This window comes from Agrilus planipennis, unplaced genomic scaffold (assembly GCF_000699045.2).
Source record: "Agrilus planipennis isolate EAB-ADULT unplaced genomic scaffold, Apla_2.0 scaffold34, whole genome shotgun sequence".
Classification (NCBI taxonomy): domain Eukaryota; kingdom Metazoa; phylum Arthropoda; class Insecta; order Coleoptera; family Buprestidae; genus Agrilus; species Agrilus planipennis.
This window is the reverse complement of record NW_020439170.1, coordinates 1,367,420-1,393,306: the sequence shown is the minus strand read 5'-3', so window position 1 is coordinate 1,393,306 and position 25,887 is coordinate 1,367,420. Positions and strand designations below refer to the sequence as shown.

The window sequence follows — 25,887 nt, the reverse complement described above, 5'->3', positions numbered from 1 at the left end:
GATTTATAGCTCCAGTAAAGTGTAAACAACCTTTTTTTTGTCGTTAGTTATTTAAGCATGCATAATGTGAAAGGATTATTCGTTTTCTTTATTGTGTTGATTTAACAAAGAGGCAGGAAAAAAATCATCAGGGATTTCAGTTCAATAACGTATTCTTAGATTACAAAATTGTTTGTGTGTTCATAAAATGTGACTATGCCATAAATTTAGTTGGTACTCATGATCTTAGCGCCATCTGCAGCGTAACGGATTGAAACGCAGAAAGCTTTTAGCTGGAAAACTTGGAAAACTGAACATTTAGTTGTAGCTACCTTTCATGAAAATTGAGAGAAACTCTTTCTAGGAACAAATCACTTTTGAATGTTTTGTTTACTTAATATAAATATTTATTTAATTATTTAAATCAGGAACTGGTTGTGGTAAATTTTAATACTTAAGAATAAGGTAATAATAAATAAAAATAATAGTGGTAGTAGCTATTTCATGAATCATATGAAAAGAGACACTAAACTTACAATTAGATTTTAACTGACTATCACGATTATTCATTTTCCTAGTTGTGTTGACTTAATATTGTGTGTTCATAAAGTCTGACTAAACTAAAATTTTTCTGGTATTCAGCATCTTAGCGTCATCTATAGCGTACGGATTGAAACGCAGAGAGCTTTCAGCTAGAAAAGCTTGGAAAACTGAACATTTAGTTGTACCTACCTGCCGTAAAAATTGACAAACAAATCACGTTTGAATGTTTTGTTTACTTAAACTTGATACGAATATTTAATTATTTAAATCACGGTACTCAAAGCTCATGGACAAAGATGTTCAGTAACTGCATGCAATTGTTTAAAGATAATGTTATAATAAATAAAAATAATGCTAATACTTCACGAATTATCTGAAAATGTACACTAAACTTGCAATTAAATAGGTACAAATTAAATAAACGAATAAATTTCATCCTTATCTATATTAGCTCTGATAAATAGCCAAATATTGCTAAATTGTACTTGTTAACTTCATTAGATGTTAGGGGTCGTGGAGTTAATTTGAAGCAGAGAAGAAAATAGTATTACATTATCTCAAATCAAATTATACGTTACTATGAAAACTATAACATAAATTGCAAAGACAGTCAAAAGAAACTTACTTTTTGATCAATAAATATCTTTCGTTTTCTATTAGATAACAAGAATTATCAAGTAGTAGATATTTATTTTTGTTTTGATACCAAAAAAAACTTTTGGATGTCGTCCCTAATGCTAAGCAATGATCTGTAAGCCAAGCCACTGTTTTAGTGTGGCAGTGGTCATTTTTATAGTAGCACCAGGAGCGCAACAACGGGGAGTTATCCAATGGGCATTGTAGGAGAGGGTCAATGTTTGATATCATTTTTTTTGAGCTGACTGTCACTATTTTTTTTTAATTAAATCACTGTGTAAACGAAGAGAAGAGCACTTTCATTTTTTATTTAATAAAACTTCAATTTAATTAACCATTTAAGGATAAGTACAAAAATAAAACAATATAGCAATAAAAACCGCTTTATTAAAGACTGTTTATATTTATTCCAAGGTATTTAACAAGGGGAAAAGGTAAAGTAAAAGTTTTCTTCACTCAAAATAACCATGATATTATTATCCAGGTGGGTGATATAAAATCGTTAGAAATAGGTGCAAAAGCTTCATAAAAAGTAGGGATCGATCAATTGAAACTTCTTGTGTATGAAGTTGTCTTTTTCAGGGTTCAAATTCGTTAATGGGATGAATCCTTTCCGTTAACGTTAAGTATTGTGGATGTTACGAAACGCCGCAAAGAGGAAAAATTATGCTGAAACCAAAACCAGTGCTTCAACGTACTAAGCGAGGGTCATCTCTCCCATTTCGACCATTGTTATACACAGGGGGAGATGGAAAATGATGATTTCTGTTCGTTTTTCATATGACAGGATAAGAAGTCCCTCCTCGTATACGTACAATGGAAGCAAAGGTGTCGTCACAGCATTTCGGTCTTCGCACAAAACCAGATTTTTAATACTATTTAACGATTGGGATTTTTTTCAGACGCTCTCATCGTACGGGCAGATGAATGGACAGACAGACAGACAGACGTTGTGGGAACAATCTCACTCAAACATTCAGACAAGCAATCTGGAAAAAATCGAAGTTCAATTAGATTAAATAATTAAGAACATTAAAAAGGGCTCACCTTTCATCCGTGATCCTGATGATTTAAAGATTTGATTACAACCCGAATTTTATTACTATAAAATTATGTGTATTAACATGTTACTGTTATTGATTATTAGATTATTAAATTTGCATCTCCTCGCTCATTACCAGCCATTAAATATGCGGCATCTCTTCGTTTATTACCAAAATACACGGGGTATTACGATTTTTCTTTTGCTAAATACTTTTCCAAAAAAATTACACAATTTTTGAATACACGCGCTTCTGTTTTACTGATAAATAAATTTTCTTCTTTCATATTATTAACTCCATGATGTTTCTAGCTCATTGTTGATGTTTTTCATTCCATTGATTATTTTTACCATCAAAATTATATCAGTTCGCTTTCACTACATTTGTCTTACACATTCTTTTGTTCTTGAACTGATTTTCTACTATTCTTACGCTTATACCATAATTCTAACAATATTTCTTTCACTATTTTCTATCCAACTGTGGCAATTGCATCTTCGGATCTAGTATATTTTGATACCGTTTCCTGAAAAGTTCATCCCTAATCCTAAACCGTCACTGTCCATTACTATCCTTCCTCCAATGTGATGAATTTTGAATGGTGGCGTAGAGCGACCATGTCTTCGTTTTTACAGAAGTTTTAATTTCAATTATTTTTGACATTTCATAACTTTTCGTATTTCATTTACAATAATTTTCTTTAAAATATATTACTGGACAGTTAGCTACTAATATTTGATTTCAACAACAATCAATACAGAATTTGACAATTTAAGTAAATAATACGTAAAACTAATGTAGAAATATTAAATTTTGCTTTTCTCAGTTCAAAACGAAAGTCACCGCATCCTGTTTGGAAAAATCTTCTTTCTTAATAGTAGAATCGGTTTCTTAAATATGATTTTCTTCACATTCCATCAGCAGACAATTCATAATTCTCATGGTGAATCCATGGGGTATCAATGTGCATATTACGTTAAATTAAGTCGTCTAATAACCGCCTCGAATTTTTGAAAACCCTACAAATAACCGAAAAACAAAAAAGCACCTACCCTTTAAGTCGGCCTATCTTTCGACGATTTTCTTTTTGATGTAATTGTTTCTGTAAAAGATTCGTACTTTCGTTGGATAATCTCACCAATTATTTCTTGATACGCCTTCACTAATTATCAATTTATTTCATTGGGAAACTGTTTATAAATATTTAAAACTAAAGACGAGAAGAACCATTTTCTGGAATTTTTGACTAATTTCTGTACACCATTTGAATACAACATGACTTATACATTCTTATCTTCATTTCAAGAACTTATGGAATTTTATTTTCCGCTTTTATAATGCTCGCTAATTATATCTATACTGTTCGAAAAGATTCCTTCGGGTTGTATATATAATTTTTAACATTTTTCGACCGATTGATGAAGCTGAAAAACCTGAAAATCAAACGAACGTACCCGGACTTCCTTTCTTGTTTATGCGCAAAAATTTTAAAAAATAATTTCGGTCATCATAATGGTAGAATACCAAATTTATTAAAAACTACGATTCCAAATTCAGTTAGTAGACATTTAAACTTGAATCTTCATTTCCTGCTTGGAATAATCCACATAAAATTGTAACGACTAAATATGTATGAATATACTGAAGGATTTTCCTAAAATGTTATCGCCTGAGAAAAATTTAAAAATTGTTTCCGCTTCTGTAGTTCTAATGTTCATATCTCGTCCTCTTCTCGGCAACCAGTTCCCGAAATTGGTCTTAAATGGATTCCGTACTCCATCCATTATTTATTTTAACATTATTAATTTATTTCATTGGGAAACTGTTTAATAGATATATATTTAAAATGGCCTAAAAGTAAAGACGAGAAGAACCATTTTCTGGAATTTTTGACTAATACTTTTCAATTCTCTGCACCATTTGAATACAATATGACTTATACATTCTTATCTTCATTTCAAAAACTTATGGAATTTTATTTTTCGCTTTCATAACACTCGCTACTTATATACTGTTTTCTGACAAGTTTTCTTCGGGTTTCACATATAATTTTTAACATTTCTCGACCGATTGATGAAGCTGAAAAACCTGAAAATCAAACGAACGTACCCGGACTTTCTTCCTTATTTGTACGCAAAAATTTTAAAAAATAATCCGGTCATTGTAATACTAGAGTGCAAATTTCTTGGAAATTACGATTCCTAATTCAGTCAGAAGGCATTTAAACTTGAATCTTCGTATCCTGCATGGAATATTCCACATAAAATTGTAACGACTAAATACTGAAGGTTTTTCCTAAAATATTATCGCCTGAGAAAAATGTAATAAACTGATGGAGTTTTCAAAGTTTGTTTCCGCTTCTGTAGTTTTAATGTTCTTCTCACCAACCAGTTTCCGAAATTGGCCTTAAATGGTTTCCGTACACCATCTATTATTTGTTTTGACAAAACTATTGATTACATTTTTAACGTTGCACCCTCTCAATGTACACTGGAATTGTTTTTCACGTATGGGATTTATTGCAATCGTTCTTTTCGATTTTTCTTTTCAAATTAACTTAACTAATACTTCCTAGAATGTTAGAATTTAAAAGGGATATTCTTGCAAAGAAATTATTATTATGTGTGTAAGTGCGTGTCCAGTTAGTCTTAAGACTGACGACCATACGATGGTGATGATGGTAATGATGAGGTATTTGTCATTCATCTAACTGCTTTACAACGTATGGATAGTTATTTTTCTACTACTTTTTCGTCGAATTCCTGCCACTTTTACTATTTAAAAGCCTAGAATGTCAAATTTCAGAATAGCACTACCAAATATTAGATTTCTTTGTTTTTTTTTTATTGAATCAGGACGTTCTTTAATTCATCTGGCCATTGATGCATGTATTGTAATTTTATTGACTATGAAATAAACACTTCATAAGCCGTGTTTCGGGATCTCCAAATTTCTTTGTTGTACTTGTTTCAATTTCGGTTCAAAAATTAAATGACCATCCTAGAACACTGTGAATTAGAAACTGACCGACGCACAATTACGATATTAATCATTGCAGTTGTCCATAGTCGCAGTGGTCATCTTCACAAGTATCTTCAAAATCGATTTCGTTGAAATAGAAGATCAGACTCTTGACGCATTATCCTTTGGACTGCTGATTCTTCATTTTTCTTAATTTTTGTAACATGTATTAATGTCAAATGGGACCAATTTCGCTAATATTTTTATATTCGTAAACTACCTAAACAAATAATCACGGATGAGCCGAGCGAAAACTAAAGGAACTAATAGAAAATATTGTTACGAAATCCTGGTCACGTTCTGGTGGAAATAAAAATTGTAGTCACAAGGACTTCCACGAAATCGAACGCTGAATTTTCTTTCAATCGAAAGGGGACATTTTTCATTTCCAATCTGCACATTGAACAGCAGCGTTCTGGTAATGGATTGATGAACCTACTTACGAATAATACAGACGGCACAGCGTTATGATAATACTTATTCTTTCCCTTTGAAGAGTACGAGCTGTGGCGAGCTCAGGGATTTAAAAACCTGGAGATATAATTAAACAAAAAAAACGAATATGCCGACCTACCTTTTGTAGGCCAAAACAAATAATGATGTGAAGTGTTCTATTCACTTCGTTTCCTCGAAATAATTACCGACGAAAACGACCTCTACGCTCAAAAAAGAAACAATTAAGCCACATAAGGTGGCTATGCTTATCTATTTGTATAAAAAATTACTTTTACCGGATTTTCAATACAATACTACAGGAAAAAATGTTGTGGTCTCCCGGACTTCCAAGACGTGGAAAGTTTTCGTTCACATTGACGGACAAAGATAGTCATCTCCATCCTGCACATTCAACAAAATTGTGGTAACGGGATCACCTCAGTGGTGATCAAAATTAAGAAAAGAAAACCTAATATTTTTCAGTCATTTAAAAACATATATTGATGAAGTTGACCTTACTTGTCAGTGTAGAACGCACTCACTCGTTTTCATAAGTCTGCCTCTGCGCAAAAAAAAACAAAACGATGAAGCCACATACGGTGGCTACACTTATCTAATTAATATGAAACCATTTGGAAACCACAATACATACAGTTCTCGTAATTTATAGAAGTAGGTAATATATCTTGCGACATTGACGACGTGCTCTGGGGTAATCGTTCTCTAAACAACAGAATACAAAACAATAAAGTAGTCACATAAGGTGGCTACAGGTGTATAAAATTCATTCATAATCACACACGAAATTTACCCTTTCATACCCCGCGTTGTTTTGGAGTGAATGCTGGAAACTTGTTCTGATTCGGGATCAAAAGTTTCCTATCCTGAAGCTGATAAACTCGTTACGGCAATAAATGCCACATACGGTGGCAAAAAAAGAATTGTAAAATGAACAAGTTAATAAATATGTTAGTTTTTTACGTACAGTTCCTCTAAATTAGATATCTATAAAGATTAAATGTTTCGATCCACGAATTGCGGGCTGGAAATTATTTCGCGAAAACAGTATATGATGTTGCTCTCGACATTTCGCTACAAAATAAACGGCTAGAGAATGTTTATACTATTTCTCATACCTAAACTCCGCGCGGAACTTCTTCAAGGTGGAACAGAAATTCCGCAATCTGGTTGTTGTTGAAATGGTATTGTAATGGTTGCTGCAACTGAATAACCCTGATTTACTCTTTCACAGCCCGTGAGATATCCAGCTTGTGGTGAATGCTGGATAATTCTTGAAGCGCAAATCAATAAATTACCCTTGTTTCGGGATGAAAAAATGTATCCTAAACTTAACGAATTTGTTAAAGCACAAAATGCCACATAAGGTGGCAATGATTGTAAAATAATCTGGTAAAAAAATCAATTTTTTACATACAGCTCCGCATAGCCTTCTATCTATAGAGATTAAATATTTCGATTCATGTATTGCAGGGGTGGAAAGTGGAAAGTATTTCGCGAAAATAGCAATTGACTGTTGCTCTTGACATTTCGCTACAAAATAAACGGCTAGAGAATGTTTATATTATTTCCCATACCTAAACTCCGCGCGGAACTTCTTCAAGGTGGAACAGAAATTCCGCAATCTGGTGGTTGTTGTAATGGTTACTGCAACTGAATTAACCCTGATTTACCCTTTCACAGCCTGTGAAATATCCAGCTTATGGTGAATGCTGGATAATTCTTGAAGGGCTAATCAATAAACTACCTTGTTTCGGGATGAAAAAATGTATCTTAAAGTTGACGAATTTGTTAAAGCACAAAATGCCACATAAGGTGGCAATGATTGTAAAATAATCTGGTAAAAAAATCAATTTTTTACATACAGCTCCGCATAGCCTTCTATCTATAGAGATTAAATATTTCGATTCATGTATTGCAGGGGTGGAAAGTGGAAAGTATTTCGCGAAAATAGCAATTGACTGTTGCTCTTGACATTTCGCTACAAAATAAACGGCTAGAGAATGTTTATATTATTTCCCATACCTAAACTCCGCGCGGAACTTCTTCAAGGTGGAACAGAAATTCCGCAATCTGGTGGTTGTTGTAATGGTTACTGCAACTGAATTAACCCTGATTTACCCTTTCACAGCCTGTGAAATATCCAGCTTATGGTGAATGCTGGATAATTCTTGAAGGGCTAATCAATAAACTACCTTGTTTCGGGATGAAAAAATGTATCTTAAAGTTGACGAATTTGTTAAAGTACAAAATGCCACATAAGGTGGCAAACGATGATTGTAAAATAAACTGGTAAACAAATCAATTTTTTACATACAGCTCCGCATAGCCTTCTATCTATAAAGATTAAACATTTCGGTTCATGTATTGCGGGGATGGAAAGTGGAAAGTATTTCGCGAAAACAGCAATTGACTTTTGCTCTTGACATTTCGCTACAAAATAAACGGCTAGAGAATGTTTATACTATTTCCCATACCTAAATTCCGCGCGGAACTTCTTCAAGGTGGAACACAAATTCCGCAATCTGGTGGTTGTTGTAATGGTTACTGCAACTGAATTAACCCTGATTTACCCTTTCACAGCCCGTGAGGTATCCAGCTTGTGATGAATGCTGGAGAATTCTTGCAGCGCAAATCAATAAATTACCCTTGTTTCGGGATGAAAGAATGTATCTTAAAGTTGACGAATTTGTTAAAGTACAAAATGCCACATAAGGTGGCAAACGATGATTGTAAAATAAACTGGTAAACAAATCAATTTTTTACATACAGCTCCGCATAGCCTTCTATCTATAAAGATTAAATATTTCGATTCATGTATTGCGGGGGTGGAAAGGGAGAACTATTTCGCGAAAACAGCAATTGACCGTTGCTCTTGACATTTCGCTGCAAAATAAACGGATAGAGAATGTTTATATTATTTCCCATACCTAAACTCCGCGCGGAACTTCTTCAAGATGAGAACTGAGATGCCGCAAACGTGACTCTATTGGAAATGTAGCGCAGTGGTAGCTGCATCGGAAAAACCCTACAAGTACAACGCTTTCAGAAATACAGTTGACTTGCTAATGATATCATTGATATGGTAGATTTTAAAACCATCAGTTTTGAATCCTTTTACATGCCCGCGTATGTTTGGATGACTTCCATTGAAGAAAATTTGATTTGATCCACTTAAAATGGGAAGATGGTCTGCTTTTAGGTTCTCTGGCGCATAATAAGCATTCAAAATTTACGAAGCCATATGGGCAGGCTGGTTAATAACAGCTAGCTAGTCCTAGGTCTGCCATCATAGTACCCAATCAACGGTTGTTCTAATCAAGTGTCTGCACAACAGATTGCAAAAAGAGACAATTCAAGTGGCCACGTGGTTTATGGCCACAGATAGTCAAATGCAAATAGTTAAAAAAATGCACCCAAAATTTCATACCGTTTTATATGCTTTATCAAATCCAAGCCAATCTTCAGCTAAGCGTACATGTGCCTACACGTATCAGTTAGGTAGGTATAAAGCTGTGGGAGGTCAACGCCAACATTAATATCGATGTGAAAATCTAAACAGTTATCGTCCAACACAAAAACTGCATACAATCTAATTTAATACCATAAAGCCATAAAGTAGTCAGTCTCGAGTTCATTACATTATTTGTGTAAGCAAACACAGTAAATTTTGTCATGCAAACATCCAACCAAATTCATATTCAGACTTCTTACAGCTGTTTCTTAACAATTTTGATTACTTGTAGTAGAAAACTTAGCAAGTTGAGGGAGTATCTTGTGCAGATGATGCAGGAACAAGAAGTTTAGTTTCTCGTGACAATCTGTCAACATATTTGAATTGCGTATGTACGACTTTTACCTGTTTTTATCAGTGTTGGTCAAAGTTTGATGGAATGATTGACTGAATTAAGCTTCCTCCTGAAGCAGGGTAGATCTGTTATCCATGCTCAAGAATGAAGCAGATAGGTGTTTTGCACTCTGTACATAGATCTATGTCATAATTAACAAATAGGCCACATGGGGCCAAAATACACCACATAAATGCTAGTGTTTACGTAAAGATGCTCATTGTAACATTCAGATATAAAAAAAAAAAGACTTGAGACCTGATTTGGCGAAAATAACACGAACATCTTCGTACAAATTTCAATGGACGTTGTTCACTATCGATTCTTCGTATCATTTGGTTAATATAGGGAAGAAGAATAGCGTTGTGACTTACAAACCATGATGTGGAAGGAGTTTCGTATCCTCGTCATCTAAACAGAAACTGAAGAAAACCTACCATGGCCACTCGAAGTGGCGAAACAATAATAAATTGGAAAAAAAAAATGACATACCATAGCAAAGCGTTGGTTCAACTTTACAAATGATCACTGGTAATTTAAATTTTCACTTCACGAAAACAAACACTAACTACCATTATCACATTCAACTAACTGAAAAAGAGGCCTGAAAGAAAAAAGGTAAAAAAAGCTACCCTAAACAAATTTCTAGATAACTACATGTGACCTTAAGATAATTCAAGCACAGTTAATCAAAAAAATCACACTGCATGCGAAATTAATTAATTACAGAAATAAGACCATCCGAAAAATAAAAGTGTTTTACAGTTGGAGTTGTAGTGAATAAGAACTAAACAAATTCTGGTTATTTTCATCGATAACTTCGTACTCGTTATTCAAACTTCTAACTGCACTCAAAAATTTAGGAATAAATTTCAATAGACTTTCCACACAGAGATAACAAACAATTTAACACAACCTTGACAACGTAATAAAGAACTAAACAGCACATTTCCGATCAACATTTTCCTTACGGCAATAAGGCAGCTTTTCATTTTTTTCTAACTTGTTCCTAAAAACGACTTTTTTATGTAAACACATTACACCACACGCGGTGTATAAATTTTACCTTTATCATTAAGTCATTTACGCATCCCTTATAACATATAAAGTTCCCGTTACCTTCGTTTCGACTTTCTAATAATTTAGAACTCACTTCCTAAAAACATGACTCTCATAAATACAAAAAGAAAAGGCTATTTAGTTAGATCTTACCAAAAATAATACCGAATGTTCAAATTTTCTAAATAATTGGTGGAGCATCTTCTTCCACCAGGAACGTGGTGTTCCACCGGGAACGTAATCTTCCACTGGGAACGTCGTCTTCAACCGGGACCGTCGTTTTCAACCTGGCGCGTCGTCTTCAATCGGGAACGTGGCTTCCAACAAGAACGCCGTCTCATCCAAAAACGTCATTTTCTCCAAGAACGTCGTCTTCAACTGGGAAATTCGTTTTCAACCGGGACCGTCGTCTTCTGCTGGGAACGTGTCTCCTACTGGGACCTTTGTCTTCAACCGGGAACGTCGTATCATCCAAGAACGTCGTCTTCAACCGGGAACGTCGTCTTCTGCCGGGAACGTCGTCTTCTTCTGCTGGGAACGTGTCTCCTACTGGGACCTTTGTCTTCAACAGGGAATGTCATATCACCCAAGAACGTCTTCTTCTGCCGGGAACGTCGTCTTCTTCTGCCGGGAACGTCGTCTTCTTCTGCCGGGAACGTCATCTTCTTCTGCCGGGAACGTCATCTTCTGCCACTGGGACCTTCGTCTTCCACTGGGGCCGTCGTATTCCACTGGGACCGTCGTCTTCCACTGGGACCGTCGTCTTCAACCGAGACCGTCGTCTTCAACCGGGAACGTCATCTCCTTCGTCGTCTTACCCAAGATCGTCGTCTCATCCAAGAACATCGTCAACCAAGGTGGTCTTCTACCGGGAACGCGTCTTCTACCGGAACCGTTGTTTTCAAGTTGGAGCGTCGTCTTCAACCGGGAACGTGGCATCCTACAAGAACGCCGTCTCGCCCAAGAACGTCGCCTCGCCCAAGAACGTCGCCTCGCCCAAGAACGTCGTCTTACCCAAGAACGTCGTCTTACCCAAGAACGTCGTCTCGCCCAAGAACGTCGTCTCATCCAAGAGGTTGTCCTCATTGAGAAGCGTCGCGATCAACGAAAATCGTCTTCATCCATTTACATCATCTTCCATCACAACATTCTGATGTGTTTACGTATTAACAGTAGCGGGTTTTAAACACCTTCCTCTTCTTGCTTACCCATCGCCTTCACCAATATCTGCCGCCTCCATATATGTCCTCCGTCTGCACATGTGTCCGTTCTCTTCCTGAGTGAGTGTCTCAACTATGCTCATCGGCTTTGCCCGTGCCCTTCACCTTCACCCGTGTTCGTCGTCTTCTTTGACTTCATCTCATACGTCCACCATGTTCCCTAAGTCCGCAGTTTTGCCCACATTCGACGTGTTCACACATACTTGCCTTCTCCCATATCTTCTTCGAAATCTGCAGTCTTCTCCCATTATCCGTCGTCTTTGCCCTACTCCGTCTTCATCTGTGACTGTTGTCCGTGTTCGTCGCCTTCTTTCAGCTTCCATGGTCATCATACATGACCGTCGTCTTCTCATACGCCCACCATGTCCTCCAACGTCTGCTGTGTTCTCAAAGTCTTCTCTCACATTCGACTTATACCCATCGTCTTTACTCATATCCGGTGCCTTCTCCCATACATCCGCCATCTTCTTCCATATATCCACGGTCTTCTCCCACATTGACCATCTTTATTCCTGTATGTCGCCATCATACGTGTATGATGTCTTCACTCGTGTCCATCGTTCGCTAGTACTAGTCGTATTGACCATCTTCTCTTATGTTCGTCATGTTCTTCCACATCCATCGTATGATCCAAATCCGCGCTCTTCTCGCATACCCATCGTTATCGCCCGTGACTGCTGTCATCACCCACTTTTGTCTTGATCCATTTTCGTTGATCTTTGCCCATACCGGTCATCTTCACTCATATCTGCTTTCACCATCCATTTCCATGTTCATCATCCATTCCCGTCGACTTCATCCATTCCCGGCGACTTCATCCATTCCCGGCGACTTCATCCATTCCCGGCGACTTCAGTCATCATCCGTGCCCGTCGTCATCTTCCGTGCCCGTCGTCATCATCCGTGCCCGTCGTCATCCACCGTGTCCGTCGTCATCGTCCGTGTCCGCCGTCATCCTCCATGTCCGTCGTCATCCTCCATGTCCGTCGTCATCCTCCATGTCCGTCGTCATCATCCATGCCCGTCTTCATCATCCATGCCCGTCTTCATCATCCATGCCCGTCTTCATCATCCATGCCCGTCTTCATCATCCATGTCCGTCTTCATCTTCCATTCCCGTCGTCATTATCCATGCCCGTCTTCATCTTCCATTCCCGTCGTCATTATCCATTCCCGTCGTCATTATCCATTCCCGTCGTCATCTTCCATGCCCGTCGTCATTATCCATTCCCGTCGTCATCTTCCATGCCCGTCGTCATCTTCCATGCCCGTCGTCATTATCCATGCCCGTCATCTTCCATTCCCGTCGTCATTATCCATTCCCGTCGTCATCTTCCATGCCCGTCGTCATTATCCATTCCCGTCGTCATCTTCCATGCCCGTCGTCATCTTCCATGCCCGTCGTCATTATCCATGCCCGTCATCTTCCATTCCCGTCGTCATCTTCTATGTTCGTCGTCATCTTTCATGCCCGTCGCCATCTTCCATACCCGTCGTCATCTACCATGCCGGTCGCCATCTTCCATGCCCGTCGCCATCTTCCATGTCCGTCGTCATCTTCCATGTCCGTCGTCATCTTCCATGTCCGTCGTCATCTTCTATGCCCGTCGTCATCTTCCATGCCCATCGTCATCTTCCATTCCTGTATGTCCATCGTCTTCATCTATGCCTGTCGTCGTTAGCCATGTCCATCACTTAAATCCAGATCCGCTGTCGTCATCCATGTCCATCGTCTTCATATATGTCCATCGTCTTCATATATGTCCATCGTCTTCATATATGTCCATCGTCTTCATATATGTCCATCGTCTTCATATATGTCCATCGTCTTCATCCATGTCCATCGTCTTCATCCATGTTCATCGTCTTCATCCATGTCCATCGTCTTCATCCATGTTCATCGTCTTCATCCATGTTCATCGTCTTCACTCATGTTCATCTTCTTCATCCACGTCCATGTCCATCGTTTTCATCCACGTCCATCGTTTTCATCCACGTCTATCGTTTTCATCCACGTCCATCGTCTTCATCCACGTCTATCGTTTTCATCCACGTCCATCGTCTTCATCCACGTCCATCGTCTTCATCCACGTCCATCGTCTTCATCCACGTCCATCGTCTTCATCCACGTCCTTCGTCTTCATCCATGTCCGTTGTCTTCATCCATGTCCTTCGTCTTCATCCATGTCCGTTGTCTTCATCCATGTCCTTCGTCTTCATCCATGTCCTTCGTCTTCATCCATGTCCTTCGTCTTCATCCATGTCCGCCGTCTTCATCCATGTCCGTCGTCGTCATCCATGTCCGCCGTCTTCATCCACGTCCCGTCATCTTCACACTCATATCCATAGTTTTCAGCCAGTCAGTTACCTTCCCTTATTTCGTCGCTTTAATCAAGTCGATCTCTATTAACCACGATGACTATTTACATTTAATTCGTATTACCTCCATCTATAACCACTTTTCGGGTTCAAGATTTTATTCTAAATGTTAGTCCTCACCCGTCTACATGCCTTCTGCCTTTTTTGCATAAATATTTTTTTTTCATGTAGGTTCATTTTCTGTATCTTTTAGAATAATCATTGTCTCACTCCTTACTCTTCGTCTAGATCGATTTTATGCAACAAATATTCTCTGTAAGTAAGTACTTATTGTTAACCCAAATTTATACTTTTAATTCAAAATTATATTTAGCACTCATTATTTTTACGTTCATCCCTTCTGGACATTCGTTACACAAAGGTATTCCATATATATCACACAAGACTTCAATTTCAATCCATCCATCCATAGGTACGTGTTAATGTATCTAAATTCTTTTGTTCCCACTTTCTTCTCCGTGTAAATATGTAATCTATATTGATGTTCGTTGTATTTAGTGAAGTTAGGTAATCTTCATTGATTTTGGCATGATACAGTATTTATTGTCATTTTTAGCAATTGTAAATTCAAATTCATATGCAACGTTTCATCAGTAGGAAAGCAAATATTCATTTCCCCCATGGTTTCAAGTTAACCAGTCCTGCATTACAGAATTATGAAACTGAAAATGTTTATGGAATAGCCCTTTACTGCAAATACCTTCACGTACATATCTATTACTGCTTATCATCCTCATGCATTAGCAAAATACACCAATAAAATTCTGACCCCATCTTCTGAATATTCCAGGTGGTCGTGAAGAGCGAAAAATCGATGTCTATTGACAAAATTTATAGTACAAATGTTTGCCATTGATATGCTCAGTGTTCATTCCACTTAAGTTGCAAATTCCAATTTTTACCACAATAGACTTCCTTACTAATTGCTACTTGCTATTATTTTGCAATACAAATGTCCGATACTTAACCACGAAGATACAAGCCGGTTAACTAAAAAATGCACTGCGGAATTTTTTACGTAACAGTTGAAGTTATAAATGAAATTTCAAAATTTTCTTAAAAAAATCGAAAACTAATGATTGCCGCAATATTCTTTCAAGCACATGTCCATTTAATTCCCATTTCAAAGACCTTGAGGACAGCTTTTTAATGAATCTGTCGGGACTCCAAAAGGGTCATTCTAACATGTAACAACCTGTAACCGCATTTCTGAAAAAATTGTAGTGAGTCCATTGCATAATAAGCAAAATTTTTAAATCGCATGTGGATCTATGATGGGAATTTTCCAACGTCGTACTTTACACCAATGCGGAACTTCTTCCGAAATGTAGTGTTTAGCTCAACTTCTAAAATTTGTGTTTTCTCATACAAAAGCGACTGCTCCATCAAAAATTCTTTTCTAATCATACCTTCTCGTTAATTATACCTTAAAAATTATAGTTCCGATTATGCTGGCCTAGTAACAACAAGAAATTAGAATACTTACCTTTTTATTCTTCATCTCGATTTTGAAAATGTAATACTCGCATTATTAAATCTACTTATGTTAAATCTCTTAGATGAATAGAATCGGCAAACGCCACCTTTTCAGATCAAACTAATTGTAAGTTTTGTTATATAATCTACCATTCTACCTTGTCACTCCACATGAGTATTGTTTAAAAGAATCACTAAATTCATCTTTTTTTAATAGAACTCAAAATTATACGGAAATGCCTAATAGTTGCATAATGTTTCCTTGAAGATCCATTAGTACACATTGCATATTTCGTAAATATTATATTCTCTAGTAGCAATTCATTTGGCATTCGATAATATAACGGATACATTTGCTAGTCCTAAAAGTAAAACAAGATTCATCAAACCTCATTATTCGATTTGAATGCAGTTAGAGATTCTTATCAAAACGGGATTCTGTTTGTTTTACGTACAAAATCTTTATTTTGTGTTACTGTTTAGGTATGTATTAAATATGCACTATGATTAGGATACTTAGTGACTCAGATCAAGCAATTTCTATCTTTTCAATCCAATAAAAAAAGATCGATTTGTATAAATTATAGCACCCTGTAGTTTCTTTGTATAGATTTGTATAAATTTGATTATTGTTTATCAAATTAAAAGTAAGTATTGTGCGGTTGAAAGAAATATTTCCGAATCAAGTCAGATGAAAAACAATTTCGCCCGCTGACCGGGAACTTCCTCAAGATAATTGTTAATGATTTTAAAATATGGCAATTCATGAGCAATTTTCTAGATCTACCATGAACCTTAATTGAAAAAAAGTACAGTACAATGAGTACTGCAGTAAATCATAATACCAATTACCTTTTTAATATTTACACAAGCACATAAATTAATTTTTAGTAAATGTTTTATAAAGGTAATACTGTAATCGTAATACTGTTTTTTTACAATTACAATTACGACAGTCAAGAAGTCATCGCCATGCTTTAAAATATGATTACAAATAACTTGAGGAAGCTCCTAATCAACGACCAAAACGTCGATGAATTGTCAATGAAATGGTTTTTTGTATGAAATACTTCAGTCGTTTCTTGAAACTCAATAATATCAGACAGAAAATGAAAATCAATTTAAATCCATGTACAGTCAGGTCATTCACTGTAATAGATATGCAAGAACTTTTAATCTGTAAGTATCTATATAAACAAAGGGCGTTTGTTTTACTTCGGAAAATACTAGAATAATATTCAAACTCAAAAAATTCAATTGCCCAATTTTAGCCGCATCTATATCAACTGCTTGAATAATAGAACAAAAATTTTAATATTAATTAACCAAAAACAAATTTTGGTGAAACTATCTCGTATTTTAATCGAATATAATCCATAAAATGACTTGCGCTGCTCATATTGCTCAGGTGATTGTAACGACAACGCTAGTTCTCGTAATATATTAAAAACCCTTTTCAAGTAAGATAAACTGTTAATCTGTACCTTTAAGTAGAGGCCGATTTCCAGGAGTTGAAGACGCTTTAGAAACTCCAAAAAAAAACATGAAGTGGGCAGATGAAACGGTAGGAGGGAAAAACGGATTCTTTTTGATTTTTCATATTGCATATCCACCTCTTATACTTCATCAAGGACGTAAACTCAAAACTTTTTCGGGGTACGCATTTGTCTCCAAACTAATAAACGCAAACATCAGCGATAGAAGACTAAATTCATTATTACTCACAATCAGACAGTTAAGCGAAATAAAAAATACTATTAGCGGTCTGGTGGGCTGTAGAATGGAAATTTATTGTAGATAGAAACATAAAGGCAATAAATAGCAGTCATCAAAGACGGTAAAGCAACGTGACGCAATGTTGACGAAGGAAAATTAGTGTTGGAACGGTTCACATTTCCGTTCCGACACTGTTGTCTCAACGACATATGTCAGTCGTTTTTCCAACTATTATGACGGTTATTTATTGCCATTTTCTTACACACTCGCACATTGCGTCTCAAAGTAAAAAACACATGATAAAGTTTCATTAAAAAGTTGCTGCTTTTGTTCTGATTTTCTGTGAACAATGAATTTTACCACGTATCTTTTGTAACAACTATTGTGCAATTATCTACAATAAATATGTCCACACTACAAGTATTTTTCATTCACTATACTGTACCGTTAGTTCAGTAGGTAATAGTAAGTACACAGATTTTTTACCTGTTTTCGGAATTATTTCTCAGACTCCAAACTCATTTCCGCCCTCGATTCCGACAGCAAACAGAACTCAATCGATTTTTCTGTACGCCTCCGCCGCCTCACTTTCAACCACCTCTCTCCTCCGACTTAAATTGTAACGATAACTTTCAAGAAACAAAAAATACCAATAACATCAACTCGGCGCTTTGTAACACCAAGTATTTTCTCCCTAAACATCACCTTCTTCAAGTAATTTTTCTAGTAAGTACTAACTACTTATTCGACAGAATTATTTCCCAAACGTTTATTATTTTATCCAGCTAAAAATATAATTGCAACACAATGTAACGCATATTGGCGAATTTTGTGATCATCATCAAGGGTTTTTACCAACAAGACAACTTACCTTATTTGTATGTAGCAGAAGTACTTTTCGCATTTTTCATTCGTTTCTCTCACGTGTGACCAAAATAAATAATAAGTGCAATTAAGAAGTGGGATTGGGTGGAAATGCGCTGAAGGAGCAACCGCTCATGATTGCTCTTCACTACTAACTTTTTAATGGTGAACGATCGATCTGCTTCGATTATGTGTTGAAGGGAGATGCGTTAGGGGCATCAGCAGCAAGTCGAAATAACTTATGTACTCTACGTTGATTTGCTGCTGACCTAAGACAACGATTTGGTATAAACAACAATTTTATACGTTATCAAACAACAACACACTCAACTGACGTATCCACGAGTATCGGATACATCAATAGAGCGGATTTTCTTTTTTCATCTTTTAACTTCTACAGACTTACAGAGCCATTTGCTTGCACAATGAGACATTGTTTTCTTTCGCCAAATGATGGTCATTTCTAGCATGAACTGGCCATGATTCATGCAGAAAATTGCAGAGGGCGAACGCTTGAAATATGAATCGGTACCTATTGTAATTAAGGCTAGGAAAAAACGATTAAAAAATAGCGACAAAATAGTGCATTCTTCCATAATATAGGATTGCTAACCAATTAACCGTAACTTCCATCGTCCTTTTGAAGTTACGAAAAATGGCACCATTTTCCTGAAACTTGCTCTTTTGAATGATCGTTACTACCGAACTTTTGAATTCTTTCGGCAAATCTAAAGATCAAAAAATGGTACTAACATTCATTCAAATAGATACTGAAGATAAGAGACTGAAGATAAGGCAATGGCACCATTTTCTTCACTTTCGCTAAAAAGTTAGGAAAAATTACAAACAAAAAAGGCAGTCATAATTTCAAGTAATCCCCTACGAACAACAAATCACTCGGAAAAAGAAAATATCATGTGCAAGCAACGGCTAGAAATAGATTAGTAACTTCTCATAAACATTACCATTTATGGTCTTACTGGGTAATGGTTGATGTTTCGTTTCTCTCTCTCTCATTCTCCCTATTTCCCTCACTTAAAATGTATAAAACCGCAACGACTGTCTTCGACACCAAAATAACTTTTCAGATAGAACAGTTTGATCATCCTCGATCGCCTTTCACATACGACTCAACAAAAATTGCAGCACCAGTAATCGCAAGACTTCTCGAACTTATTGCCCAATAGATACCTTGTATTTTGGAGGAAGAAACGACCTTTACGCAATAATTTTCGTACTTCTCGATTTTCATAACTGAGTATTTTAGGTACTCCCCTCGTATATAAGACTCTGCTTGTCTATGCTGTCTGCCCAAACATGTAAATTCAAATAAATTAATAACGTAGTACAATGACAAATACAAAGAATAATCAAAACTCAACTGTTTTTATTTAAAAAAATCGTCTTTATATATATATACACAAATTTGTTACTTAAAATCTAATTTGTACATGAATTTTTCTAGAAAAATAAAATTACAAACCGACTGCTGAATTATTCCTCCCAGAACAACGCCTTGCCGGCTCTATATCCCAGGTCTCACACACATGTACGTGTCTCAAGAGACTGTAATAGAAAAAACTACATAGTATCACAGATATCATGCCCTTTCTTTAAAGTTGTGACCATCTCTTTTCGATCCATTCGCAACATCTTTCTTTTAATAATTACAATTAAGTAATCAGGATGGATGAACAACCGAATTTCAATCGAAATATTTGAAAATCTATACATATTATAAATATTGCGCAATTTCCTTTCAACATTGTGAAAAATTCCGTAATCAATTACGTACATGATCAACTAACGTCAAACAAGATGGCTGCCTACTTTGACCGACGCATAATGGCGTCACAACTTTGCCGATGGCGTTAACAGTTTCGTTTCTGTAAATTTTACAATATTTCGAAACATTGACTTATTTATCTATCAACAGGAACTTTGATATTACTTAATTGAGACATAAATTGATTTAAACTATTTAATTCTTCACAAGTTGTTGGATCCCAGCTATATTTAGTCTTATTAATGGAATTATCCGAGTTAATATCAGAAGAATTGTGACAATCAGCGTTAAAATAGCCCAACGTGTCCTTGATGTTTCGCCATTTGTTTAATCTTTGCTGCTGTTTAATTTTTAGCTCGGATTCGGCCCTACAAAGGGCCCTGCTTAAAACGGCTTCCATTAAATAATTTTTTCGTTTATTACGTTTAACTGAAAGCTTCTTGCACTTTACTCTCGATATCCAATCGATAATTTCGGAAGTTCTCAAGGACGGCTCTTTGTCTCGAAGGACAACGCCCATATCAAAATACTACTTGGTAAACTTACGGTTTTTGGTATTAATTTGGTAAAAAAGTTACAGCAACAGCTTTTTGGGTTGTTTAAAAAACACACCTGGTATTTACAAAGTTCTTCCTGAGGGCTGATCTCGATTCTAGGGATGCTGGGTGGACTGGATCTCTTCTCTGGATGTCTTTCACAAATTCAACACCTTCACTTAGCATCAGCTCAAATACAGTTGAAGCAACTTCCCCCGAAATTCTCTTTTATACTCAAAGCTTTCCCCAAAGTCGTATTCCTGCGCACCAAGCGAAGATATAACACCCGGCTGTCTTATTTTTTTTTTAACTTATTTTCCACTTTTTTGAATTCGTTTGCAATAAACTAAAAGTGCGTATTAGACATATACGTAAAATCACCGATTTGTTGATAATTTCTTTTGTTTTTGGTTATCACGGTAACGATTTCTAGAAAAATTTGGCGTAGGAATCCACGATACCCTGAGCGAATTCGACGTTTCCAGCGTCGCGTGACGTCGTAGTCAGCTCTCAGCTGCGTCAAATCGTTGAATCATGCGTCGTACACGCCATGAATACTTTCCATGAATAAATATGGATGTTACAATTGAAATCGAAAAAATTAATTTTCTCAAAGAAATTACCTAGAGGTGTTAACCTACTACAAAAATTGTGTTTTTGATAAAAATTTTCAATGACAATTGGCGTAACAATTGTTTCATTAAAAATTGTGTTTTCCAATCGATTTACCAGGAAATAAAAATGAATTAGAAAAAAAAAATTAAATCCCACAAATACTGTTATAGCCTAGTTCAATAATTTAAATATAGAAAATTGCCTAAGGGGTGTGACTATATATGAACNATACAGTTAAGTTAAATAATACGCTTACAATATTGAATAATTCAAGCAGGATTTACAACAAATTTAGAAGATGTGAACATCCTCAAAAATAAAGGTAGTAGAACTAGAAGTATACTTTACAATTAATAAGAAACATTTTTGCTAATCACTACTGTGATACTGTTTTAGTTATGAAAATGTTTTGTGCCTGAAGTTGTTAGGTATGTACCTACTAAATTTGAACCAAGCGGCAATATTACAAATAATTGAACTTTTGTTTATTGGAATCCGTCAAATGGTAAGAGGCTTAAAAACATGCGACAAATGATGGTAATTTCTTTATAGTCTTTATAGAGTACCTACTACCAATAATAATAGCACAGCTGTTGTTATTATAAGAGGCATTTTATTATTCGCACTTGAAAATGAATTTAATTTAGTTGGAAAAGATTCAAATAACTTTCGTTAGTTTTATTGGCGAAATTGGTGTCCAATTATTAATGATAATTTGATTACAGAACCATTAAAATTTTTATAATATCAAATCGCCCAACAATTTATTCAGTATTTATTTGCAGTAAGAAAATGCAAACTATTCACTTCTTAAATGTTACGTAGGTACTTAGGTAATTTGACTGCATCAGCTAGAATTACTTTTAGTAGTCATCAACCTTCAGGTTTCTATTTATGTGTATTTTGCAAACAGGTATATTTTATTAGGATACACATTAACTATTGCATGCACCCAATAGTTTGCAGTTTTAAAAAAATAGCAATTTAAAACTGCAAACAGAACAATGTTATTTTAAACACAAGCATCACAGCATAAATTAGCATATTTTCCAAGAATTTTAATTTCATAGAATTGGAAATAACGTGGACGTAAATGGAAATATAAGTGGTACTATTTGATAACATTTACTTAGACAATAAGGCTAAAATTTTACAGTTGTTTACAATTCCTGAGGTCGTTTAACCATCATTAAGTTCAGCTAATTGTAGGCTTGATAATATTGCCTATTCAATATAATTTTGTAAATTACAATGTACCTAATAGAATAGAATTCAGCGACATATAGAATGTATTTTGAGTAGGTATTCCTGGATTTGGCTTTCTCAAGAAATTTAGCAGGTAAAACTGGTTTTGTATGTCTGTGAAATAAACACGTTTGAACACTCTCCCAGTACGCCTTGCCGGCTCTATATCCCAGGTCTCACACANCTTGTTAGAGGAAAATGTCGTGGTTGACATAAACGAAGACAATTGAGACGGGCCGCTTAAAAAAAATAATCTTATCTATGCTTGTTTTAACGCCTCCAAACAAGCGTAATGTGTTCAAGATTATTACTGAGAACCAATTACGGCGGTGGTAGGACCGTTTTGTGTTTCGTTTATATTATAATTTGTTGTTAATTACCATAACTATTTATTATTGCTTCATACCTACCCATAACAAGTTTAATCAAAAGATCAGGATTAAAACGGTAATGAGTGTTTAGTGTTTTGTGTTGGGCATCTTTTTTACCGATATGTTTAATCCGTCGATTTAATGTCAATGACAACACTCGTTTATTAATCCCTCAGTTATACATAATATTAGTTAGTGCATTTACGATTTTTTACGATCCTGTTTACTACAGAACGAAATAAGGACATTAAATAATAATAAGCTAAATTGGAAAGAATAGAACAGACGTCCCTATGGAAGTCAATAAGAAATAGGCTAGGTAGGTTGGTAGAACACCTCGAGCAGAAAGGGCTAGTCACAGACAGCAAAAATTCCCTCAAAAAAAGCCCCGGGAAAAAGCCTTTAGAAAAAAAAACCCGGAAAATAGTTTACTCCTTGGAAAAAATCAATACTCAAAAAATCAATGTGTAATTATTGCAGAAAAGGAAATGATTTATTTCTTTTATTTAGTTTTCTAATAATTTATATTGAATATTCATAAATATTTCCCCTGACAATGAAATAATCGTACAGAATATTCGTTATACAATTTAATAGAAATAAGAATAGATCGACTAGATAATTAGCTACAACGTTATCATCTGTTGTTTTAAATTGTAATATTAGTAGAAAACAAACTGTCGTTTGTGAAGTATTGATATTCTTCGAGATAATTAATAAATACTTGTTGGAAAGTCAACCCCCAACATAATATTATCGTTAAACATATTAGCAAAAATAAAACAAATCAAGTAAGTAATTATCATGCTGTCCGTTCAACGTCATCATCATCAAGAAAGACAATAACTTGAAGTGTAGGTTTTTTTAAATCATACGATTACTTTAGAATAAATTTTTGGTAATTTTTTTTGCAAAGGGGCATTTTTTTCTGGGGGCCTTTTTCCAAGGACTTTTTTTCCGGGGCTTTTTTCCTAGATCCAAAAAAAAACGATACCCTTTATTTTCTGAAATAAATTTATAATTTTGCAATGCATCTCTTTCCAAATAATAAACTTGCCAAAACTGCTACAAGCCTGCTTCTGCTTAATTTTAAATAATTTTGCATCTTTTCGAATTAGTTCAGTGCCAAAACTATTTAGCTGAACTATACAGTTAAGTTAAATAATACGCTTACAATATTGAATAATTCAAGCAGGATTTACAACAAATTTAGAAGATGTGAACATCCTCAAAAATAAAGGTAGTAGAACTAGAAGTATACTTTACAATTAATAAGAAACATTTTTGCTAATCACTACTGTGATACTGTTTTAGTTATGAAAATGTTTTGTGCCTGAAGTTGTTAGGTATGTACCTACTAAATTTGAACCAAGCGGCAATATTACAAATAATTGAACTTTTGTTTATTGGAATCCGTCAAATGGTAAGAGGCTTAAAAACATGCGACAAATGATGGTAATTTCTTTATAGTCTTTATAGAGTACCTACTACAATTGTGGATTTTTAAATCGATATAAAGTTATTAATATTGGTGTAATATGTCGTTGGGCTGACAGAAACCTTTCAAAAAAAAATAAACCTACTGTTTTACATTTATTCTAAACTCTTTCATCTAGAATTTCTTCATTTATCTAACTTGAAAATTTCTCTAACTGGAGATTCGAGTAAGGACTTTACATTATGAATTGGCTAAATCGAATTTATATATTGAATGGGTTAGCGATGGGTTCAACAACAGTACCTAATAATCGCAGAAGCCACATTTTCGAATTGAAAATTAATAAAGTTTCACGGCAAGCCGCTCTTGAGCTCGAATTTCCTCATTCACGTTACATGTTTTGCCACCATATGGTTCAAATACCCCTATTTGACGGATACCAATACACATTTATAAAATACAATTTTTTTGTTACCTTCAAGGGATAAAGGGCGTTGGTAAATTGCAATCCTACACTCCTCAAAAGTACGACAGGGGTTAAATTGGTATTGTACAATTTCTGAATGCCATCTATAGCCAACATTGTGGGGATGTTGTGCCGCTGTCTTTCGGTTTCATATTTACGTAAATTATCAACATCCTCTACACAAAAGTTTACATTTAAAAAAAATCTAATAACTGCTTCATATTTATGATCAAAATAAACAGACCTATTACACTGCCACAATATATGGCATCCCCTAAAATTTCATTCAAACAAGAGACGTCTCCGAATCCTAAATTAACCCCCTGCCCTGCCAGGGGATGAACTCGGTGTGCGGCATCACTGAAATTTTTTAATTTATCAGTAAATGTGATATTAATTTAAGACAGTAACATTTATTTTCTCCTATTTTTTTTTAATTACCCAACCAGTGCTACGCCCGGCTTAAAATATTTAGTGGCATGGCCAAATCCTAAAGGGAAGGCTGCCCTGCTACCCTCTTCGATACCTGACACGTTAGGGGGCAGCTGTCGCACAGCGTTTGAGGGTAAACGGAGAATTTCCAAGAACCTATCGAAACCTTTCATTACATCGCTTACAATACTTCGCTTAGGGTATTCTTTCCACTAAAACCCAAATATTCAACGTAAATATTATAGTTCCGGTTAGGTAGATAGCCTGTCAAAATTTGTTAAATGAATTGTTTTCCGAGAATTGACCTGTCTCGTTTCTGAGAATTTTACATCAACAAATTTTGAACAGACTCTAACTTGGTGAAACATTCCTATTATTATTAGATGTGCCCTGTATACCTAATAGGGTTGCCACCCGTACTTTATTATAAAGTATTGTACTCTGTTTCGACTGTGTGTACGTTATACTTTACAAGACACATAAAGTACGCAAAAATACTTTATGTAAGGCCTTAAGTAAACATCGTAATTTTGTATTTTTACATCAATAATATTGCACAATACAATATTTTTGAGAATGTTTCTAAGTACGGAACAACCTGATTTCCCAAATCTGTTCAAAGTAGTTTCAGTTTTGCTGTCCGTTCCGGCCTCTTCAGCATTTACAGAAAGAGTATTCTCTGTTATGAACGCAAAGTGGCGGGACGACAGGAATAAAGCTTCATTAAAACTAATTAAAAATGAACTTTTAGTTTACTTAAA

At 35.5% G+C, this 25,887-nt stretch overlaps 1 protein-coding gene and 1 long non-coding RNA gene across 11 annotated transcripts in view; both read right to left on the bottom strand.

Annotated features, from left to right (window-relative positions):
* Nucleotides 1–1,525: 1,525 nt before the first annotated feature.
* LOC108735120 lies at nucleotides 1,526–20,775 on the bottom strand. Of its 10 annotated transcripts, none has more exons than XR_003231802.1 (11): nucleotides 20,636–20,775; nucleotides 19,721–19,803; nucleotides 19,203–19,544; nucleotides 18,245–18,506; nucleotides 17,860–18,158; nucleotides 17,142–17,332; nucleotides 15,668–16,019; nucleotides 10,736–15,607; nucleotides 10,590–10,679; nucleotides 2,206–10,532; nucleotides 1,526–2,147 (listed from the first exon to the last, which is right to left on the bottom strand). It is a non-coding gene; the product is annotated as an uncharacterized LOC108735120 (long non-coding RNA). The 10 variants fall into 10 exon arrangements; XR_003231808.1 differs by having other exon boundaries at nucleotides 2,206–10,679; nucleotides 10,736–11,732; nucleotides 11,791–15,607; XR_003231804.1 differs by having other exon boundaries at nucleotides 2,206–10,679; nucleotides 10,736–14,187; nucleotides 14,246–15,607.
* Nucleotides 20,776–21,457: 682 nt separating this feature from the next.
* Nucleotides 21,458–25,887, bottom strand: part of LOC108735116 (ubiquinone biosynthesis monooxygenase COQ6, mitochondrial) — an 11,391-nt gene continuing 6,961 nt past the window's right edge. Inside the window, exons 7-10 of the mRNA XM_025977937.1 lie at nucleotides 25,136–25,338; nucleotides 24,939–25,054; nucleotides 24,275–24,870; nucleotides 21,458–21,740 (exon numbers count right to left, since the gene is read on the bottom strand). Coding sequence (XP_025833722.1) covers nucleotides 24,644–24,870; nucleotides 24,939–25,054; nucleotides 25,136–25,338 — 546 coding nt within the window. The 3' untranslated portion in view covers nucleotides 21,458–21,740; nucleotides 24,275–24,643. The remainder of the gene's footprint in view (nucleotides 21,741–24,274; nucleotides 24,871–24,938; nucleotides 25,055–25,135; nucleotides 25,339–25,887) is intronic.